The 12,150-nt window shown below is 46.7% G+C and overlaps 2 protein-coding genes across 4 annotated transcripts; one reads left to right on the top strand and one right to left on the bottom strand.

Annotated features, from left to right (window-relative positions):
• Positions 1-1,389: 1,389 nt before the first annotated feature.
• Positions 1,390-3,569, top strand: LOC125531155 (patatin-like protein 2). Its single transcript, XM_048695568.1, has 4 exons — positions 1,390-2,028; positions 2,119-2,430; positions 2,531-2,692; positions 2,823-3,569. The coding sequence occupies exons 1-4, from the start codon at positions 1,798-1,800 to the stop codon at positions 3,369-3,371; spliced, it is 1,254 nt and encodes a 417-aa protein (XP_048551525.1). The 5' UTR covers positions 1,390-1,797; the 3' UTR covers positions 3,372-3,569.
• Positions 3,490-9,023, bottom strand: LOC125531154 (glycerol-3-phosphate dehydrogenase [NAD(+)], chloroplastic). 3 transcript variants are annotated; one of them, XM_048695567.1, is made up of 10 exons: positions 8,679-9,020; positions 8,455-8,591; positions 8,107-8,212; positions 7,826-8,027; positions 7,561-7,648; positions 5,612-5,759; positions 5,376-5,525; positions 5,150-5,299; positions 4,605-4,637; positions 4,028-4,491 (listed from the first exon to the last, which is right to left on the bottom strand). In XM_048695567.1, the coding sequence occupies exons 1-9, from the start codon at positions 8,937-8,939 to the stop codon at positions 4,623-4,625; spliced, it is 1,257 nt and encodes a 418-aa protein (XP_048551524.1). In that variant the 5' UTR covers positions 8,940-9,020; the 3' UTR covers positions 4,028-4,491; positions 4,605-4,622. The 3 variants fall into 3 exon arrangements, with proteins under 3 accessions (XP_048551522.1, XP_048551524.1, XP_048551523.1); XM_048695565.1 differs by lacking the exons at positions 4,028-4,491; positions 4,605-4,637 and adding an exon at positions 3,490-3,702 and having other exon boundaries at positions 8,679-9,023; XM_048695566.1 differs by having other exon boundaries at positions 4,028-4,637; positions 8,679-9,019.
• Positions 9,024-12,150: the final 3,127 nt, after the last annotated feature.

The following is a 12,150-nucleotide window of genomic DNA, read 5'->3' as shown; positions in this document are numbered from 1 at the left end:
ATATATATATATAGTGCTACTGGTTGCAGCCAAGGACACACCTAAAACACCTAGGATTTTACCTCATCTCGCAAATTGCACCACCATCATAGTCTACTTCATACCTAACGCCGACGTGCATCGGTGTGCGGGAGAGCAGGTCTCCGAAACCGTTCGTCCTTGATCCTGCTCCGGGAGAGGACGAATTAGGTTTTTGGGAAGCGCTCGGCGCGACTGCTCAAGTTCGTCATCACGGGTCGTCTTCCATCCAAGTCGGACGGTGCTACTCATCGTCGTCTTCATCGCCATCAACAACAGATCGTCGCCAACACCGTCATCAACTCTGTTGCTCCTTCAGCAACCAACGAACAATACGTTCTACGTGTTATGTTCATGTCTCTCCTCGTAGTTGCTACTTCATGAGTGATGCCGGTGTACATGTTTATTTAGCTGTTCATCTAGTTTGTAAGATTGTTACATGCTAGTCTTTGTTTTAGTCATGAATTATTTACTAGAATTAATCATGAATTTACCTAATATTCCAACAGCAAACATCTCGAGAAACAATCGCTTTCCCAGCCTTGCCAAAAGAAAAGGAAAAAAAACTTGCACACATTTGAGCATCGCTTCCCCAGCCCTGCCACGAAGTCACCAACTAGCAAAAAAAAAGAGTCAACGGTCAAAACCCAAAAGAGTACACGAGGAAAGAAGAGATGAGTGACAGAGAAGCACGCGATAGCTACATCTCTGTGCCTCTCTCCGTGTCTGCTAATTAGCTCCTATAGCTCGCTTGGTCAGGTTTACTTAGTAGCAAAAATTACATTAATCTTCATTTATCAATTTTAATAACCGTGGCAGTTTGATTTTTCTGTCTGCAGACGATCGAGGACGTCCGCTTGCATCCCCAGTTTCGGTCCATATACATATGGAGGTTTCTCCTACTAAGTGGTTGCAGATAAAAACAACCTTGTAAACTGTAGCTCGTCGCCGTTCTGTGAAAGGAACTCCTTACGACGGTTTCCACGCATTTCTGAGCGCTCCTCAAGTCAAATACGTTACACGTACGTACGTACGTTCCATCCACAGCCGCTCATGACCGAGGGTTGCGAGTGACCAAGACCAATGTATGGCGGTCGTATCCGGCTGAACAAATGGAGCCAAAGGCAGCAGCTAGCAAGTGGCACCGATCGATCGATCACTGGTTTACACGCGTTCGCTCGCAGGCAGGCCCTACGCCTACGCTACGTTGCGTACGCATCCGGAAGAAGAAGAAAGCGAGAGGCAGCAAACCGTGAGGTGGCGGCTATCACAGTTTCACGGCGTACACGAACCCTGACCTGACAGAGTAAAAATATTGTTTTGCACATTGCTATCGTGCGTGCGTGCATGTTTGGTGCGGTCATCCACTCAAGGAGAGGAAAGAAATGGCGCGGCGGTCAGGTCCGTCATGCCCCAACCTGGCCTCCCCCCTCCCGTGTAGTAGTACGTGCGGTGCGGATCACTTCAACGTGCTTTGGCTCGCGGTGCGCCCATGCTTGATGCTTCGTCTCCGTTTCCTCCCTCGGAACAGTCAGAGCTGCATGGCATGCGAGCGGTCGTACCAGACCGCCGTTCCATTACCCGGCCGGCGGCTATAAATACGGGCGCACGCCGGTCAGCCTAAGCACAGTTCACAAAGCGCAACACAACACAACACATAGCCACAGAAGAGCAGCTAAGGCACCCGTAAAGAGGATCTTTGGTTTAGCAGCTCTGCTGTAAGTTCGTACTACCTAGCTGAAGAAGCTCGGGGGCACCGGCCGGTCGGAGGACACCAGCATGTCGCCCGTGCACGTCCCGGAGCTCAGCAGCGGCGGGTCGGGGTCGGGGTCGCTCACCCTGAACCCCGTGCAGCGCGCGCTCAGCCGGCTGTCGTCGTCGTCGGCCCTCACGCCCAGGTCGCCCCCGCCGTCCTACGGGAGCATCGTCACCGTGCTCAGCATCGACGGCGGCGGCGTCCGCGGCATAATCCCCGGAACCATCCTCGCCTTCCTCGAAGAGAAGCTCCAGGTGAGTAGTAATTAGCTTCTGCTCCCGTTGCACCCATGGTAGTTACTGCAGGTGCACCGGTTCTAATGGCTTTCTTGTTATTTTCTGCAGGAGCTCGATGGGCCGGACGTGAGGATCGCCGACTACTTCGACGTGATCGCCGGGACAAGCACCGGGGGCCTGGTGACGGCCATGCTCACCGCGCCCGACGCCAAAGGACGCCCGCTCTTCGCCGCCAAGGACATCAACAACTTTCTGGGCTTGCTCAGGAGCATGAGGGGGCCCAAGTACGACGGCCAGTACCTCCACTCTGTCGTCAAAGAGCTGCTCGGCGAGACGCGGGTCGGCGAGGCGCTGCAGAACATAGTCATCCCCACCTTCGACATCAAGCTGCTCCAGCCAACCATCTTCTCCCGATACGACGTACGTGCATCATGATCCATATGCATGGGCTCGTCGATTACATGTTATTTTTCCGTGTTATTTCCTCTGCGTCGTGCTTACGTGAGGCATGCTTGTCCAGGCCCGCAACGACGTCTCCAAGAACGCTCTTCTGTCCGACGTCTGCATCAGCACGTCGGCGGCGCCTACTTACCTCCCCGGCCACCACTTCGAGACCAAGGACAAGGATGGCAAGCCCCGGGCCTTCAATCTCATCGACGGAGGCGTTGCCGCAAACAATCCGGTAAGTGATACTAGTAGATAGTTGGTGTATGTCTCCATTCCTTAAAAAGCACTCCAAAGAATATAATGGAATTTCGATGACGTCCATGTACTGTGCTCTATTTTGATATGTTGACATTGGATACATGTAGACAATGTTGGCCATGACGGACGTGAGCAAGCAGATCCTGCTGGGCAACCAGGACTTCTTCCCGATCAAGCCCGCCGACTACGGCAAATTCATGGTGCTCTCCCTCGGCACCGGCTCCGCCAAGGTGGAGGAGAAGTTCGATGCCGCAGCGTGCAGCAAGTGGGGGATCCTCGGATGGCTCTACAACCACGGCGCCACGCCGCTCATCGACAGCTTCAGCCAGGCCAGCGCCGACCTCGTCGACATCCAGGCGTCCGTGCTCTTCCAGGCGCTGCACTGCGAGAAGCGCTACCTCCGCATCCAGGACGACGAGCTTAAAGGCGACACCTCATCTGTTGACGTGTCTACGCCGGAGAACCTTAACAGGCTCGTCGAGGTCGGCAAGGCGCTGCTCAAGAGGAGCGTGTGCAGGGTGAACGTCGAGACCGGCAAGACCGTGCCCGACGACAATAGAGGCACCAACGAGGAGGAGCTAATCAGTTTCACACATATGCTCTCACAGGAGCGCAAGGCCAGGTTGCAGAAGAAGGGAGTCACCATCACACAGTAAACATGTGTAGTTCATAACATATAGCTAAACTCATATTACGTGTAAGGCAAATATAGGATAAGTCATTAGACGGTCGAACTTTGGTAGGCTAGAAATATTGAACTGCCAAAGCTCACAGACTTATGCAAGTTTTAGAGGTCCGCAAACAAGTTGTAAAGTGGGAGAATGAAATAAATGGCCAACTGTTTATTGTGGGCACGACATGAAATTTATCAGCCTATATTGGATCCCAGAAAATACACATTGGCCCCCACGTCACTCCGCGAGGCGTCATCTGAAACCCAGACGCTCCTCGCCACCGCCGAATAGATGACGGGCATCCACTATGACACTGCAAAATTTGGCATTCATCATTTTAGGAATATAATCCTTGTGTGTGACGAACATGCATAGGTAGTCATCATCGTAGGAGTAATCCTTGTGTATAAGGACCTCACTACGTCGGCTGTACCAAAACGTACCAACAACAATAGGATGGGAGAGAGGGGGGGGGGGGGGTTGGAGGGGGGGGGGGGGGGGGGGGGGGGGGGGGGGGGGGGGGGGGGGGGGGGGGGGGGGGGGGGTTGGCACGACGAAACATATGTGGGAAGACAGACAAAGAGATAGGCATAATAAACATATGTGGGAGGACAGACGAAGAGACAGGCAGAAGAAAATTGACACAAGATGAAACATTTTCATCTTTTTTAGGTAGTATATACACTCTATTTCCTTATAACAAGGATGAGTAATTTTTTCATCAAAAATATAAAATCAAGTCTTGCCATGAATATGAACCAGGTCATTTCATACAAAAGAAAAATAAGAACTAACATGTATTCCTTGACCAACTCATTCTAAAAGTGATGAAACCTACAACCATGATCTTGTTTTGGATAACCAAACATGGATTCCCATTCAATTTCGGGTCCCTATAATGTATATCCTGTCTGCATTTGTGCACATGAATGTGCATGAAAGCATAAGCTCTTCATAGGAGTGCAAAATCCGTGATATCTCTGAAAGCAATCATCATGATTCGATAGATTGACGAGAAAATATAGCTGATCAGAGATGGGAGACAAACATATGGAGCATACAGCTATTTTAAGTATGACAGAACAGGTTCAGTGGCTCCATTCTTTTGGAGGAGGCGGCTCCTCTGACGTGCCATTGGCCCACTGACATGTGGACCCAGGCCCACACGTCAGTGGCCCAACGTCAGGGCATCGTACGTCAGGGGATCCGGCTCCCCTTTTGGATTGGTTCCTTTTAGACTTCCTCGACCTATGAACACAATTTTCACAATTCATCATTCACTCACCAGTAATGGTTATAAAACTCACTTAAATGTAGATAGTTTTTTTTAGCTGGAAATGTAGGATAGTTGCAAAAGTAAGCAAACAGAAGTTCAATAATATGGCTGCAAATGGTAATTGCTGGAAAATCCACATCGGTATATCAGGCAAACTAGCCGAACTTTACTATAAGCACCGTTTCAAAATGTATGGCCAATTTTATCAACAAGAAAAGCGATTATACAAGGATCGGTCTAAAGTATACATAGCATTGAATATGGTCCAACTAAATAGAGAATAGTATATTTTTGTATCACATGTATTTCCGAAATAAAAGACTATGTGCAACTTTTAGAGTCTGTTTTTAGAGAGGAGGCCTGCTTAAGTATCATCAGGACAAGTTTGCACAACACTTCCAAAATGGTAGCAGAAGATGTATGTCTGTGAGAGAAAACAGTTCATTAGGAAGAACTGGATCAAACATGAGGTTGAATGACCGACCTGTGGAAGATTCATTAACTCCATAACAGCCCTCTTCGGAGTTAGTTCATTATCAATTATCCGTGCTACCGCTGTCAAGACTGGCAGTTTGACGTTGTACTTCTGAGCTAATGCGATGACAGCGCCAGCAGTTGACACGCCTTCAGCAACCTGAAGTGAGAGACAATATACTAATTACCAACCATACAGGTGATATATCGAAGCAATAGAGGGGAATATTACAAACCTGATTCATTGAATCCAAGATCTCATCAAGTTTCTCGCCTGAACCAAGACGCAATCCCACGTTTCTGTTCCGTGAAAGATTGACAAAACATGTAAGCATGATATCACCCGAGCCAGATAAACCAGAAAGGGTTGTTGGCTTTGCTCCCATCTGCAAATTAATAAGTTGATCCTTTAAACCAGTAGTTTTTTGTTTTATAGATAATACAGTCCAGAAGATAAACTACTACTGCACACCTTTGTCGCCAACCACCGAATTTCAGAACAGCCTTGAGCAACAAGGGCAGCCATACAATTATTTCCAAGATGCATACCTTCTACTATACCTGCTGCTATTGCAAGAACATTCTTAAGTGCCCCTGCAATTTCTACCCCTGTAACGTCACTGAAGCATCACAGTTCACATTTAAATATTTTTTCTAATACTTGAATGCATGGCTATAAATCAATGCACAACCCTAACAGTATATCTTATAATTCATCTTGCCGGTCTGAAATCTTAAAATAAAGCATAGTAAAATTAGATAAGATAGCTTTATCTGGAGAAGAGATTTTCAGTGTGTGCCACACCATCTGAAGCTACTACTTAAAACCCAGTGTGCTATATCAGCTGAAGCTACTGCTCAAAATCCACCACTACAATGCATAGTAGCCAATCGATGGGGGTCCAGAAATCCAGAGCGAGGCTACATGACACTCCAACATACAGCAGCTTCATTTTCTTTTCGCGAATACGGAAGAGATCTTCATATCATTCCATTCCAAGAAGGAAAAGTTTACACTGCCATCCTACGGCTCTACAAACATAGCAGATTCTTGAACACGTTTGCAAGGAAACACGAGAAACTGCTCTAGAAAAATACAAAAGCCTATTATCTAACTACATGAAGCAAAGCAAGTATACATCTGACGAACCACACTCAGAGAGGAGTTGCTCTAGGCTGGACAGACACAGGTTAATCGAATATACCTCTGGTCTATCTATAGCTACTGGCTTCGCTAATGTGGGTGTCTATTGTGAACCTTGATTCACAACAGGGTAACTATGGTACTGAAGATAGCCAGATGGCATGGCTGCGAGCGAATGGGTAGACATAGGTTTAGTTGAGAGAATAACTTGGGGAAATAGATTGATCGTTCTTGCTTTCCTCAACCCCAGACACATAGTATGTTCATACGGTAGAGCTTAGGCCTCACTAACACAATTGGACTCCTTAGACCTATGCTAAATCTGATCATTAGTCCGGCCGAGCTGGAGGCCGGGCTTGCAAAAGCCCAACCTTCAAACTGCAAGCCCAAGCCCGGCCCGAACAACACTTCTCGTCGCCTCCACATGTAAGCCTGGCTTGAAGCTTGAAAGCCCCGCCCGAAATCATGAAAAACAGAAGCCTGAGCCCAGCCCAAACTGCCTTTCGGGCTAGATAATGAAGCCCGAGCTCGGCCCGAATGCCAAGCCTGACCCGGCCTGGCCTGGCTTTTTCGGGCCGTGTCCATGCCCAGGTCTAGACAGGACGTAGAGCTATTACGCATCTAGGGGGCTGAACCTGGGTAAACCACTGTGTCAGCATCATCGCCGACGAGAACCCTTTGGGCACGGCCCCTCTTTACATTTGTTGCACGACTACCTTTAGATCGCAAGATCGACAGACTATTATTCGCCAACACAACCCTAGATACATGGTATGCTTATATACTACTCCCTCCATCCTGAATTAGTTGTCTTAGACACGTTTTAGTCTTAGGTACATCCGTATCTAGACAAATCAAAAACAACTAATTTGGGACGGAGGTAATAGATGCTTAGGCCTTCCTAATTAATTGGACTCCTTAGACCTATGCTAATATGAACTCTCATGTTAACACCTAGCCTACGAAATCTGCTAGCAGAACCCTTCTCTCTGTTTGGACTCCCTCCTGGTAGTCCACAACACTTTCCTACATGAATAACTAAATCAATTGTCCACAGGTGGGCAATATAGATCCTCTTATGCAAAAGAAATCTCAAATTGTTCACAGTAAGTCATATCCTATTATTTAATTATGTAATAGCAACTAGTTTTGTGGCTGAAGACAATACAGCGCAACCAAACAAACAATAATCATGATTATGACATGCATGCTTTTGTACACGTTTTGTGGCTGAAGATTATCATAGCGTCTAAAGCTGAAGTATTAGGTATAATTACCTTGATGTGCTTATCCTCAAATTTGAAGACGCTAAGAGCTGCTGAACAGCACTTGCCAGCTTTTTGTCTTTGGATGCCACCACCATAGCTGCAATATTAAGTTGGATAATTATGTAGTTCTATTTACACAACAGATTCCAAAAAGTGCTTGGAAAGCCAAAAATTCTTCAACATAAGCAACATGAACCAGACAACTTTGTGTCACAGGAAAGCACAAGAGAATATGACATAAAACTTAACAATATGAGAAATGATGCTAACTAACCTGTTGGTAGTTTCTCCATCAGTTCCACGGCAAAAGAAGGTCCTGACAGAACAATAAATGGCTGGCGAGGATTTCCCAATGCAAGAGGAATGATTTGAGACATTGTCCGAAGGGTGTTAAGTTCCAGCCCTTTGCTAAGCGATATGAATGGCAACTTTGGATCAACATAAGTTGAAATACTGCCAAGAAAGGATGAACTGAACTGCCAGGGAAAATATCAGACTCCAAAAAAGAAGAAACCCTCCTGGAAGCCACAGTGCTTCATAAAGAAGTGTTAATACCTGAACAGGGACAGCGTGGAAGCAGAAATCAGCTCCTGCTAACGCCTCGCTAGCACTAGTTGTTGCAACAATGTTTTCTGGCAAGCTGTATTCTGACAAGTATTTGCTGCAGTGGAATCAATCAATCAATCATCGACGAAAACATGACTATGTGCATCAATCAATCGAATCGTTTGCAATATTTTTCTTACGAAACTAGTCACATGGTCTTTTCATGGAGAAGCATCTGAATGCTCGCATGAAATACATTGTACCTCATCATATCAATCATGGACGAAAACATGACTAAAATGGACCCTCTTCGTGTTAGGCAGATACTGCAGTAAGGAAAGCGACGAGGTTACCCACGAGTTGACATGGCGGTGGTTGATGGAGCGGCAGACGAGGTCATCCCGGAGCAGCATGGCCACCTCAAGGTCGGGCTTCTTGGCTGCCACCTGCGCCGCCATCGCCGTTCCGAACGAGCCCCCACCGAGGACCACCACCTGCAGTTTTCCTCCGACGATCAGATCCCATCCCACAAAAAAGTTTGCGGCTCCATGGGTTGAAGCAGACAAGAGTCTTTCCGTCACCTTGCGCGTGGTCTCGAGGACGTCGCTGCGGTTGCGGCTGCGCCAGGAGCGAGACCAGCGGACGAGCTTCTCCCACGCGATCCGCACCACGCGGCGCCGGTCCTTCCGGCCGCTGCGTGGGGCCTCTCCCTCGTCCGTCTCGGCATCTGGCGGCGGCGCGTCGGAGGCGGCAGCGCAGATGGGTGAGGCACGGTGGCGAGCGGTGGTGGTGCGAGGGCGAAAGATTGGGGCGGGGGGAAGGAAGGCGGCGGCGGCGGCCATGAGAGCGAGCAGCAAAGGGGGGAATGGAAGAATGGGGGTGTTTTGCTATCTTATCCGTTCCCGCCCCTTTTCTCGGTTTCTTGTTTGTCGCTCTGCTTCGTCTCAAAACGCCCGCTCGCATCTCGACCAGCTTTTGCCTAAACCAACTCCAATCCTTTTACCAATTAACATCTTAGAAGATTTCACAAAATCGTTATCACTTAGCTTTCGACTTTTCGGGAATATATTGGCGGATGAACTAGTTATTGTTGTTGTTGTTGTTGTTGTTGTTTCTTCTTTAGTTCCCTTAGTCATCCCTATACATATTTCTTGGATTATTTACAGGCGGTATTCAAGCTCTTATTTTTGCAATATTAGTTTCAGCCTATATAGGTGAATCCATGGATGGGTCATCATTGAATTGACTAGTTTTAGAAATAGTATTTATTTTTTTGTAGCTTAGCTCAATTCATGCATGGTTTCAGATAATCAGCTTGGTTACAAAAGAATAGTTCGTATGAATATATGGGATTTTCAAAGTATATATGCATTAAGGAGGGTGAAGTCAGGTCATTTTATTATCCAAACGGTACCTTATCGATTCTTGTCTGTAATCCTACAAACAGCGTCCATGTCGACGACATCTCAGTCAACAACCTGATGCACTATATGATGCTGTGTACCACGACTACGTACACCCAAGCTACAACATGTACCCTGCCATGCCGCAACACAATTTGCCTCCACCAGGGCCAGGTAAGAACATACCCATGCTTGTGAGTCGCAACATGGTGTTGTCCTCTCTTTCTTCGATGTACATTGTGACTTACCAACATTGCTTTGTTGATTGAAGGATATGTTTACCCGGTGAACTCCCATCTGACGCACCCGGTGCTGCACCATGACACCCATGGCAGACTATGGCTCTCAACGCCGCTGGATAACCGCTTCCACCTGCACTTGTCTCCGGTGCCAACGTACCCGTCTATGCCCTCCAACACAATGACGATGCCTCCGATGCCGCTGGATGGTCGCTTCCATGCACAACTGCCTCCTTCGTTGTCGGCTTACCCGGATGCACCCTTCGACCCAAGGACGCATCCAGTGTGGACACGACGACCCACATATATACCCTTTGTAGAACCACAGTAGTTCTCGCGTCCTGCAAGGCATGCTGATGGTTTTTATTAGCATTTTGTAACTACTGATATCCGTGACAATTGATCGACAATCAATCTCCTATACAAATTTAGCATATAGATTCATAGCAATGACTATACGAGTAGTTCACCACAAGGAATATGTTGATTTATGATTAAAATATAATGACAATGACCAAACTAACCATAAGTCTAGGAACGTTTTCTATGAGATTGTCATCGAATGTTCCAACCCTGCAAGTTTATTGAAGATTTGTTATAAATTATATGTTTTCATTGCACGATATCGTCATATAAGTATGTATCTTCTTTTATGACCTTATTTTTAGTCCATTTTGACCAAATTATATCATCATAATTTGTAATGATAACAACGACACAGATCTTGTCGATGGTGCTGACTGGGCGATAGCTTGACATTTCCTCCTAGGTGTTTGGGACCCACCAAGTGTAAACCGCATGGACTCGACATTTCGTCCTACATGTTTGGAACCCATCGAGTGTAAACCGCATGGACAAGTAACTTGGGAAGCCAAGTGAGGGACTCACAACTAATATATGGGTCCAATGACTTTGTGGCACCCACTGACTGATTTTTCGGCCAACCTGAATGGTGATAGTGAAGTGAGGGACCGTTGACATGTGGTGCCAACTTGTTACTCTCAAATCTTATGATGAAGCATTGATTTTATCTATCGGGGCTTGGTTATAATTCAAGCCGTGTGTGTGAAATATTGGGCTTGCTTGGTAGCCAATTTGGAACGTGAGCATTTGGCAAGTATAAAAGCTGCCAAAAATTAGCAAGTTTTGTGAGGTGGCTAAGTAGGCTGTAAACCAACCAATTTTTTGGCTTGCCTATGTATTGCGAAGCTAACTTTTAGCGAAAAAAAACAAATAAACATGCCAACAAGGATGAAGGATCAAGGATTCAACTAAAAGGACGGAATGAGTAGGCAACTACAATTTTTAACTTTCTTTGTTGATTCCAGGGATTGCGAAATTAAAGGTCCTCTAAAATGCAGTTAAGATCAGTCGACCTATATGATTATAAGCAACTAACAAGCAAGATACACAAGATAACAAACTAGATAACATGGAATGAGAAACTCTTGGATAGATATAACCTAATGCATAGATATGGGTACGTATCCAAAGTTCACGTCCTTGGAGATACTAACTACTCCCTCCTTTCCGGTTTATAAGGCTCAATTCAAAAATCTCACCGACCAAGGTAGATGGTGAGTGGTGGAATACTTTTTGTAATTTGCAAAAGCACCCAATTAATGCCCTTGTTTTCCACAAAAAATTAAGTTTACCAATGTATTAATTGCAATGCATGCATGCATAAAGTACATGCATTGGTCAATTTTCTCTTAATACTTGCATGCAATGATTTAATGCACCTTGACATCTGAACTTGTGATGGGGAACAACCAAATTGAGCCTTATAAAATGGAAAAACTAAGATCTTGAGATAAGCCCTATAAACCAGAAAGGATGGAGTAACTAGATAACAGGTCATGTCAAGCATGTGAAGTATAGATTTTCTAGCGGTGGGATGTTGGTACCTATGGTGAATCCGATGACAGGTAACGCATAATGAACCAAGCCCGCCGGCAGACAAATGGTCATTATCAGTGTTGGCAATAACAGGTGGTTACTGTTGGGGATCGTAGCAGAAATTTAAAATTTTCTACACATCACCAAGATCAATCTATGGAGTAATCTAGCAACGAGGGGAAGGGGAGTGCATCTACATACCCTTGTAGATCGCTAAGCAGAAGCGTTGCAAGAACGCGGATGAAGGAGTCGTACTCGCAGCGATTCAGATCGCGGTTGATTCCGATCTAAGCGCCGAACAACGGCGCCTCCGCGTTCAACACACGTGCAGCCCGGTGACGTCTCCCACGCCTTGATCCAGCAAGGGAAGAAGGAGGGGTTGGGGAAGACTCCATCCAGCAGCAGCACGACGGTGTGGTGGTGGTGGAGGAGCGCGGAACTCCAGCAGGGCTTCGCCAAGCACTACGAGAGACAAGGGGGGAGAGGGGTAGGGCTGCGCCAACAGGGAGATC

This window comes from Triticum urartu, unplaced genomic scaffold (genome assembly GCF_003073215.2).
Source record: "Triticum urartu cultivar G1812 unplaced genomic scaffold, Tu2.1 TuUngrouped_contig_6846, whole genome shotgun sequence".
NCBI classification, from domain to species: Eukaryota; Viridiplantae; Streptophyta; class Magnoliopsida; order Poales; family Poaceae; genus Triticum; species Triticum urartu.
The sequence above is the reverse complement of the archived record's forward strand: the minus strand, read 5'-3'. Positions and strand labels throughout refer to the sequence as shown.

Coding starts and splice junctions, on each gene's coding strand:
- LOC125531155 (XM_048695568.1), top strand. CDS start 1,798: ATGTCGCCCGTGCACGTCCCGGAGCTCAGCAGCGGCGGGTCGGGGTCG. Junction 2,431..2,530: donor CCATCTTCTCCCGATACGAC/GTACGTGCATCA, acceptor ATGCTTGTCCAG/GCCCGCAACGACGTCTCCAA. Junction 2,693..2,822: donor GCGTTGCCGCAAACAATCCG/GTAAGTGATACT, acceptor GGATACATGTAG/ACAATGTTGGCCATGACGGA.
- LOC125531154 (XM_048695565.1), bottom strand. CDS start 8,939: ATGGCCGCCGCCGCCGCCTTCCTTCCCCCCGCCCCAATCTTTCGCCCT. Junction 8,592..8,678: donor TCCTCGAGACCACGCGCAAG/GTGACGGAAAGA, acceptor GGAAAACTGCAG/GTGGTGGTCCTCGGTGGGGG. Junction 5,526..5,611: donor TTCGGTGGTTGGCGACAAAG/GTGTGCAGTAGT, acceptor ATTAATTTGCAG/ATGGGAGCAAAGCCAACAAC.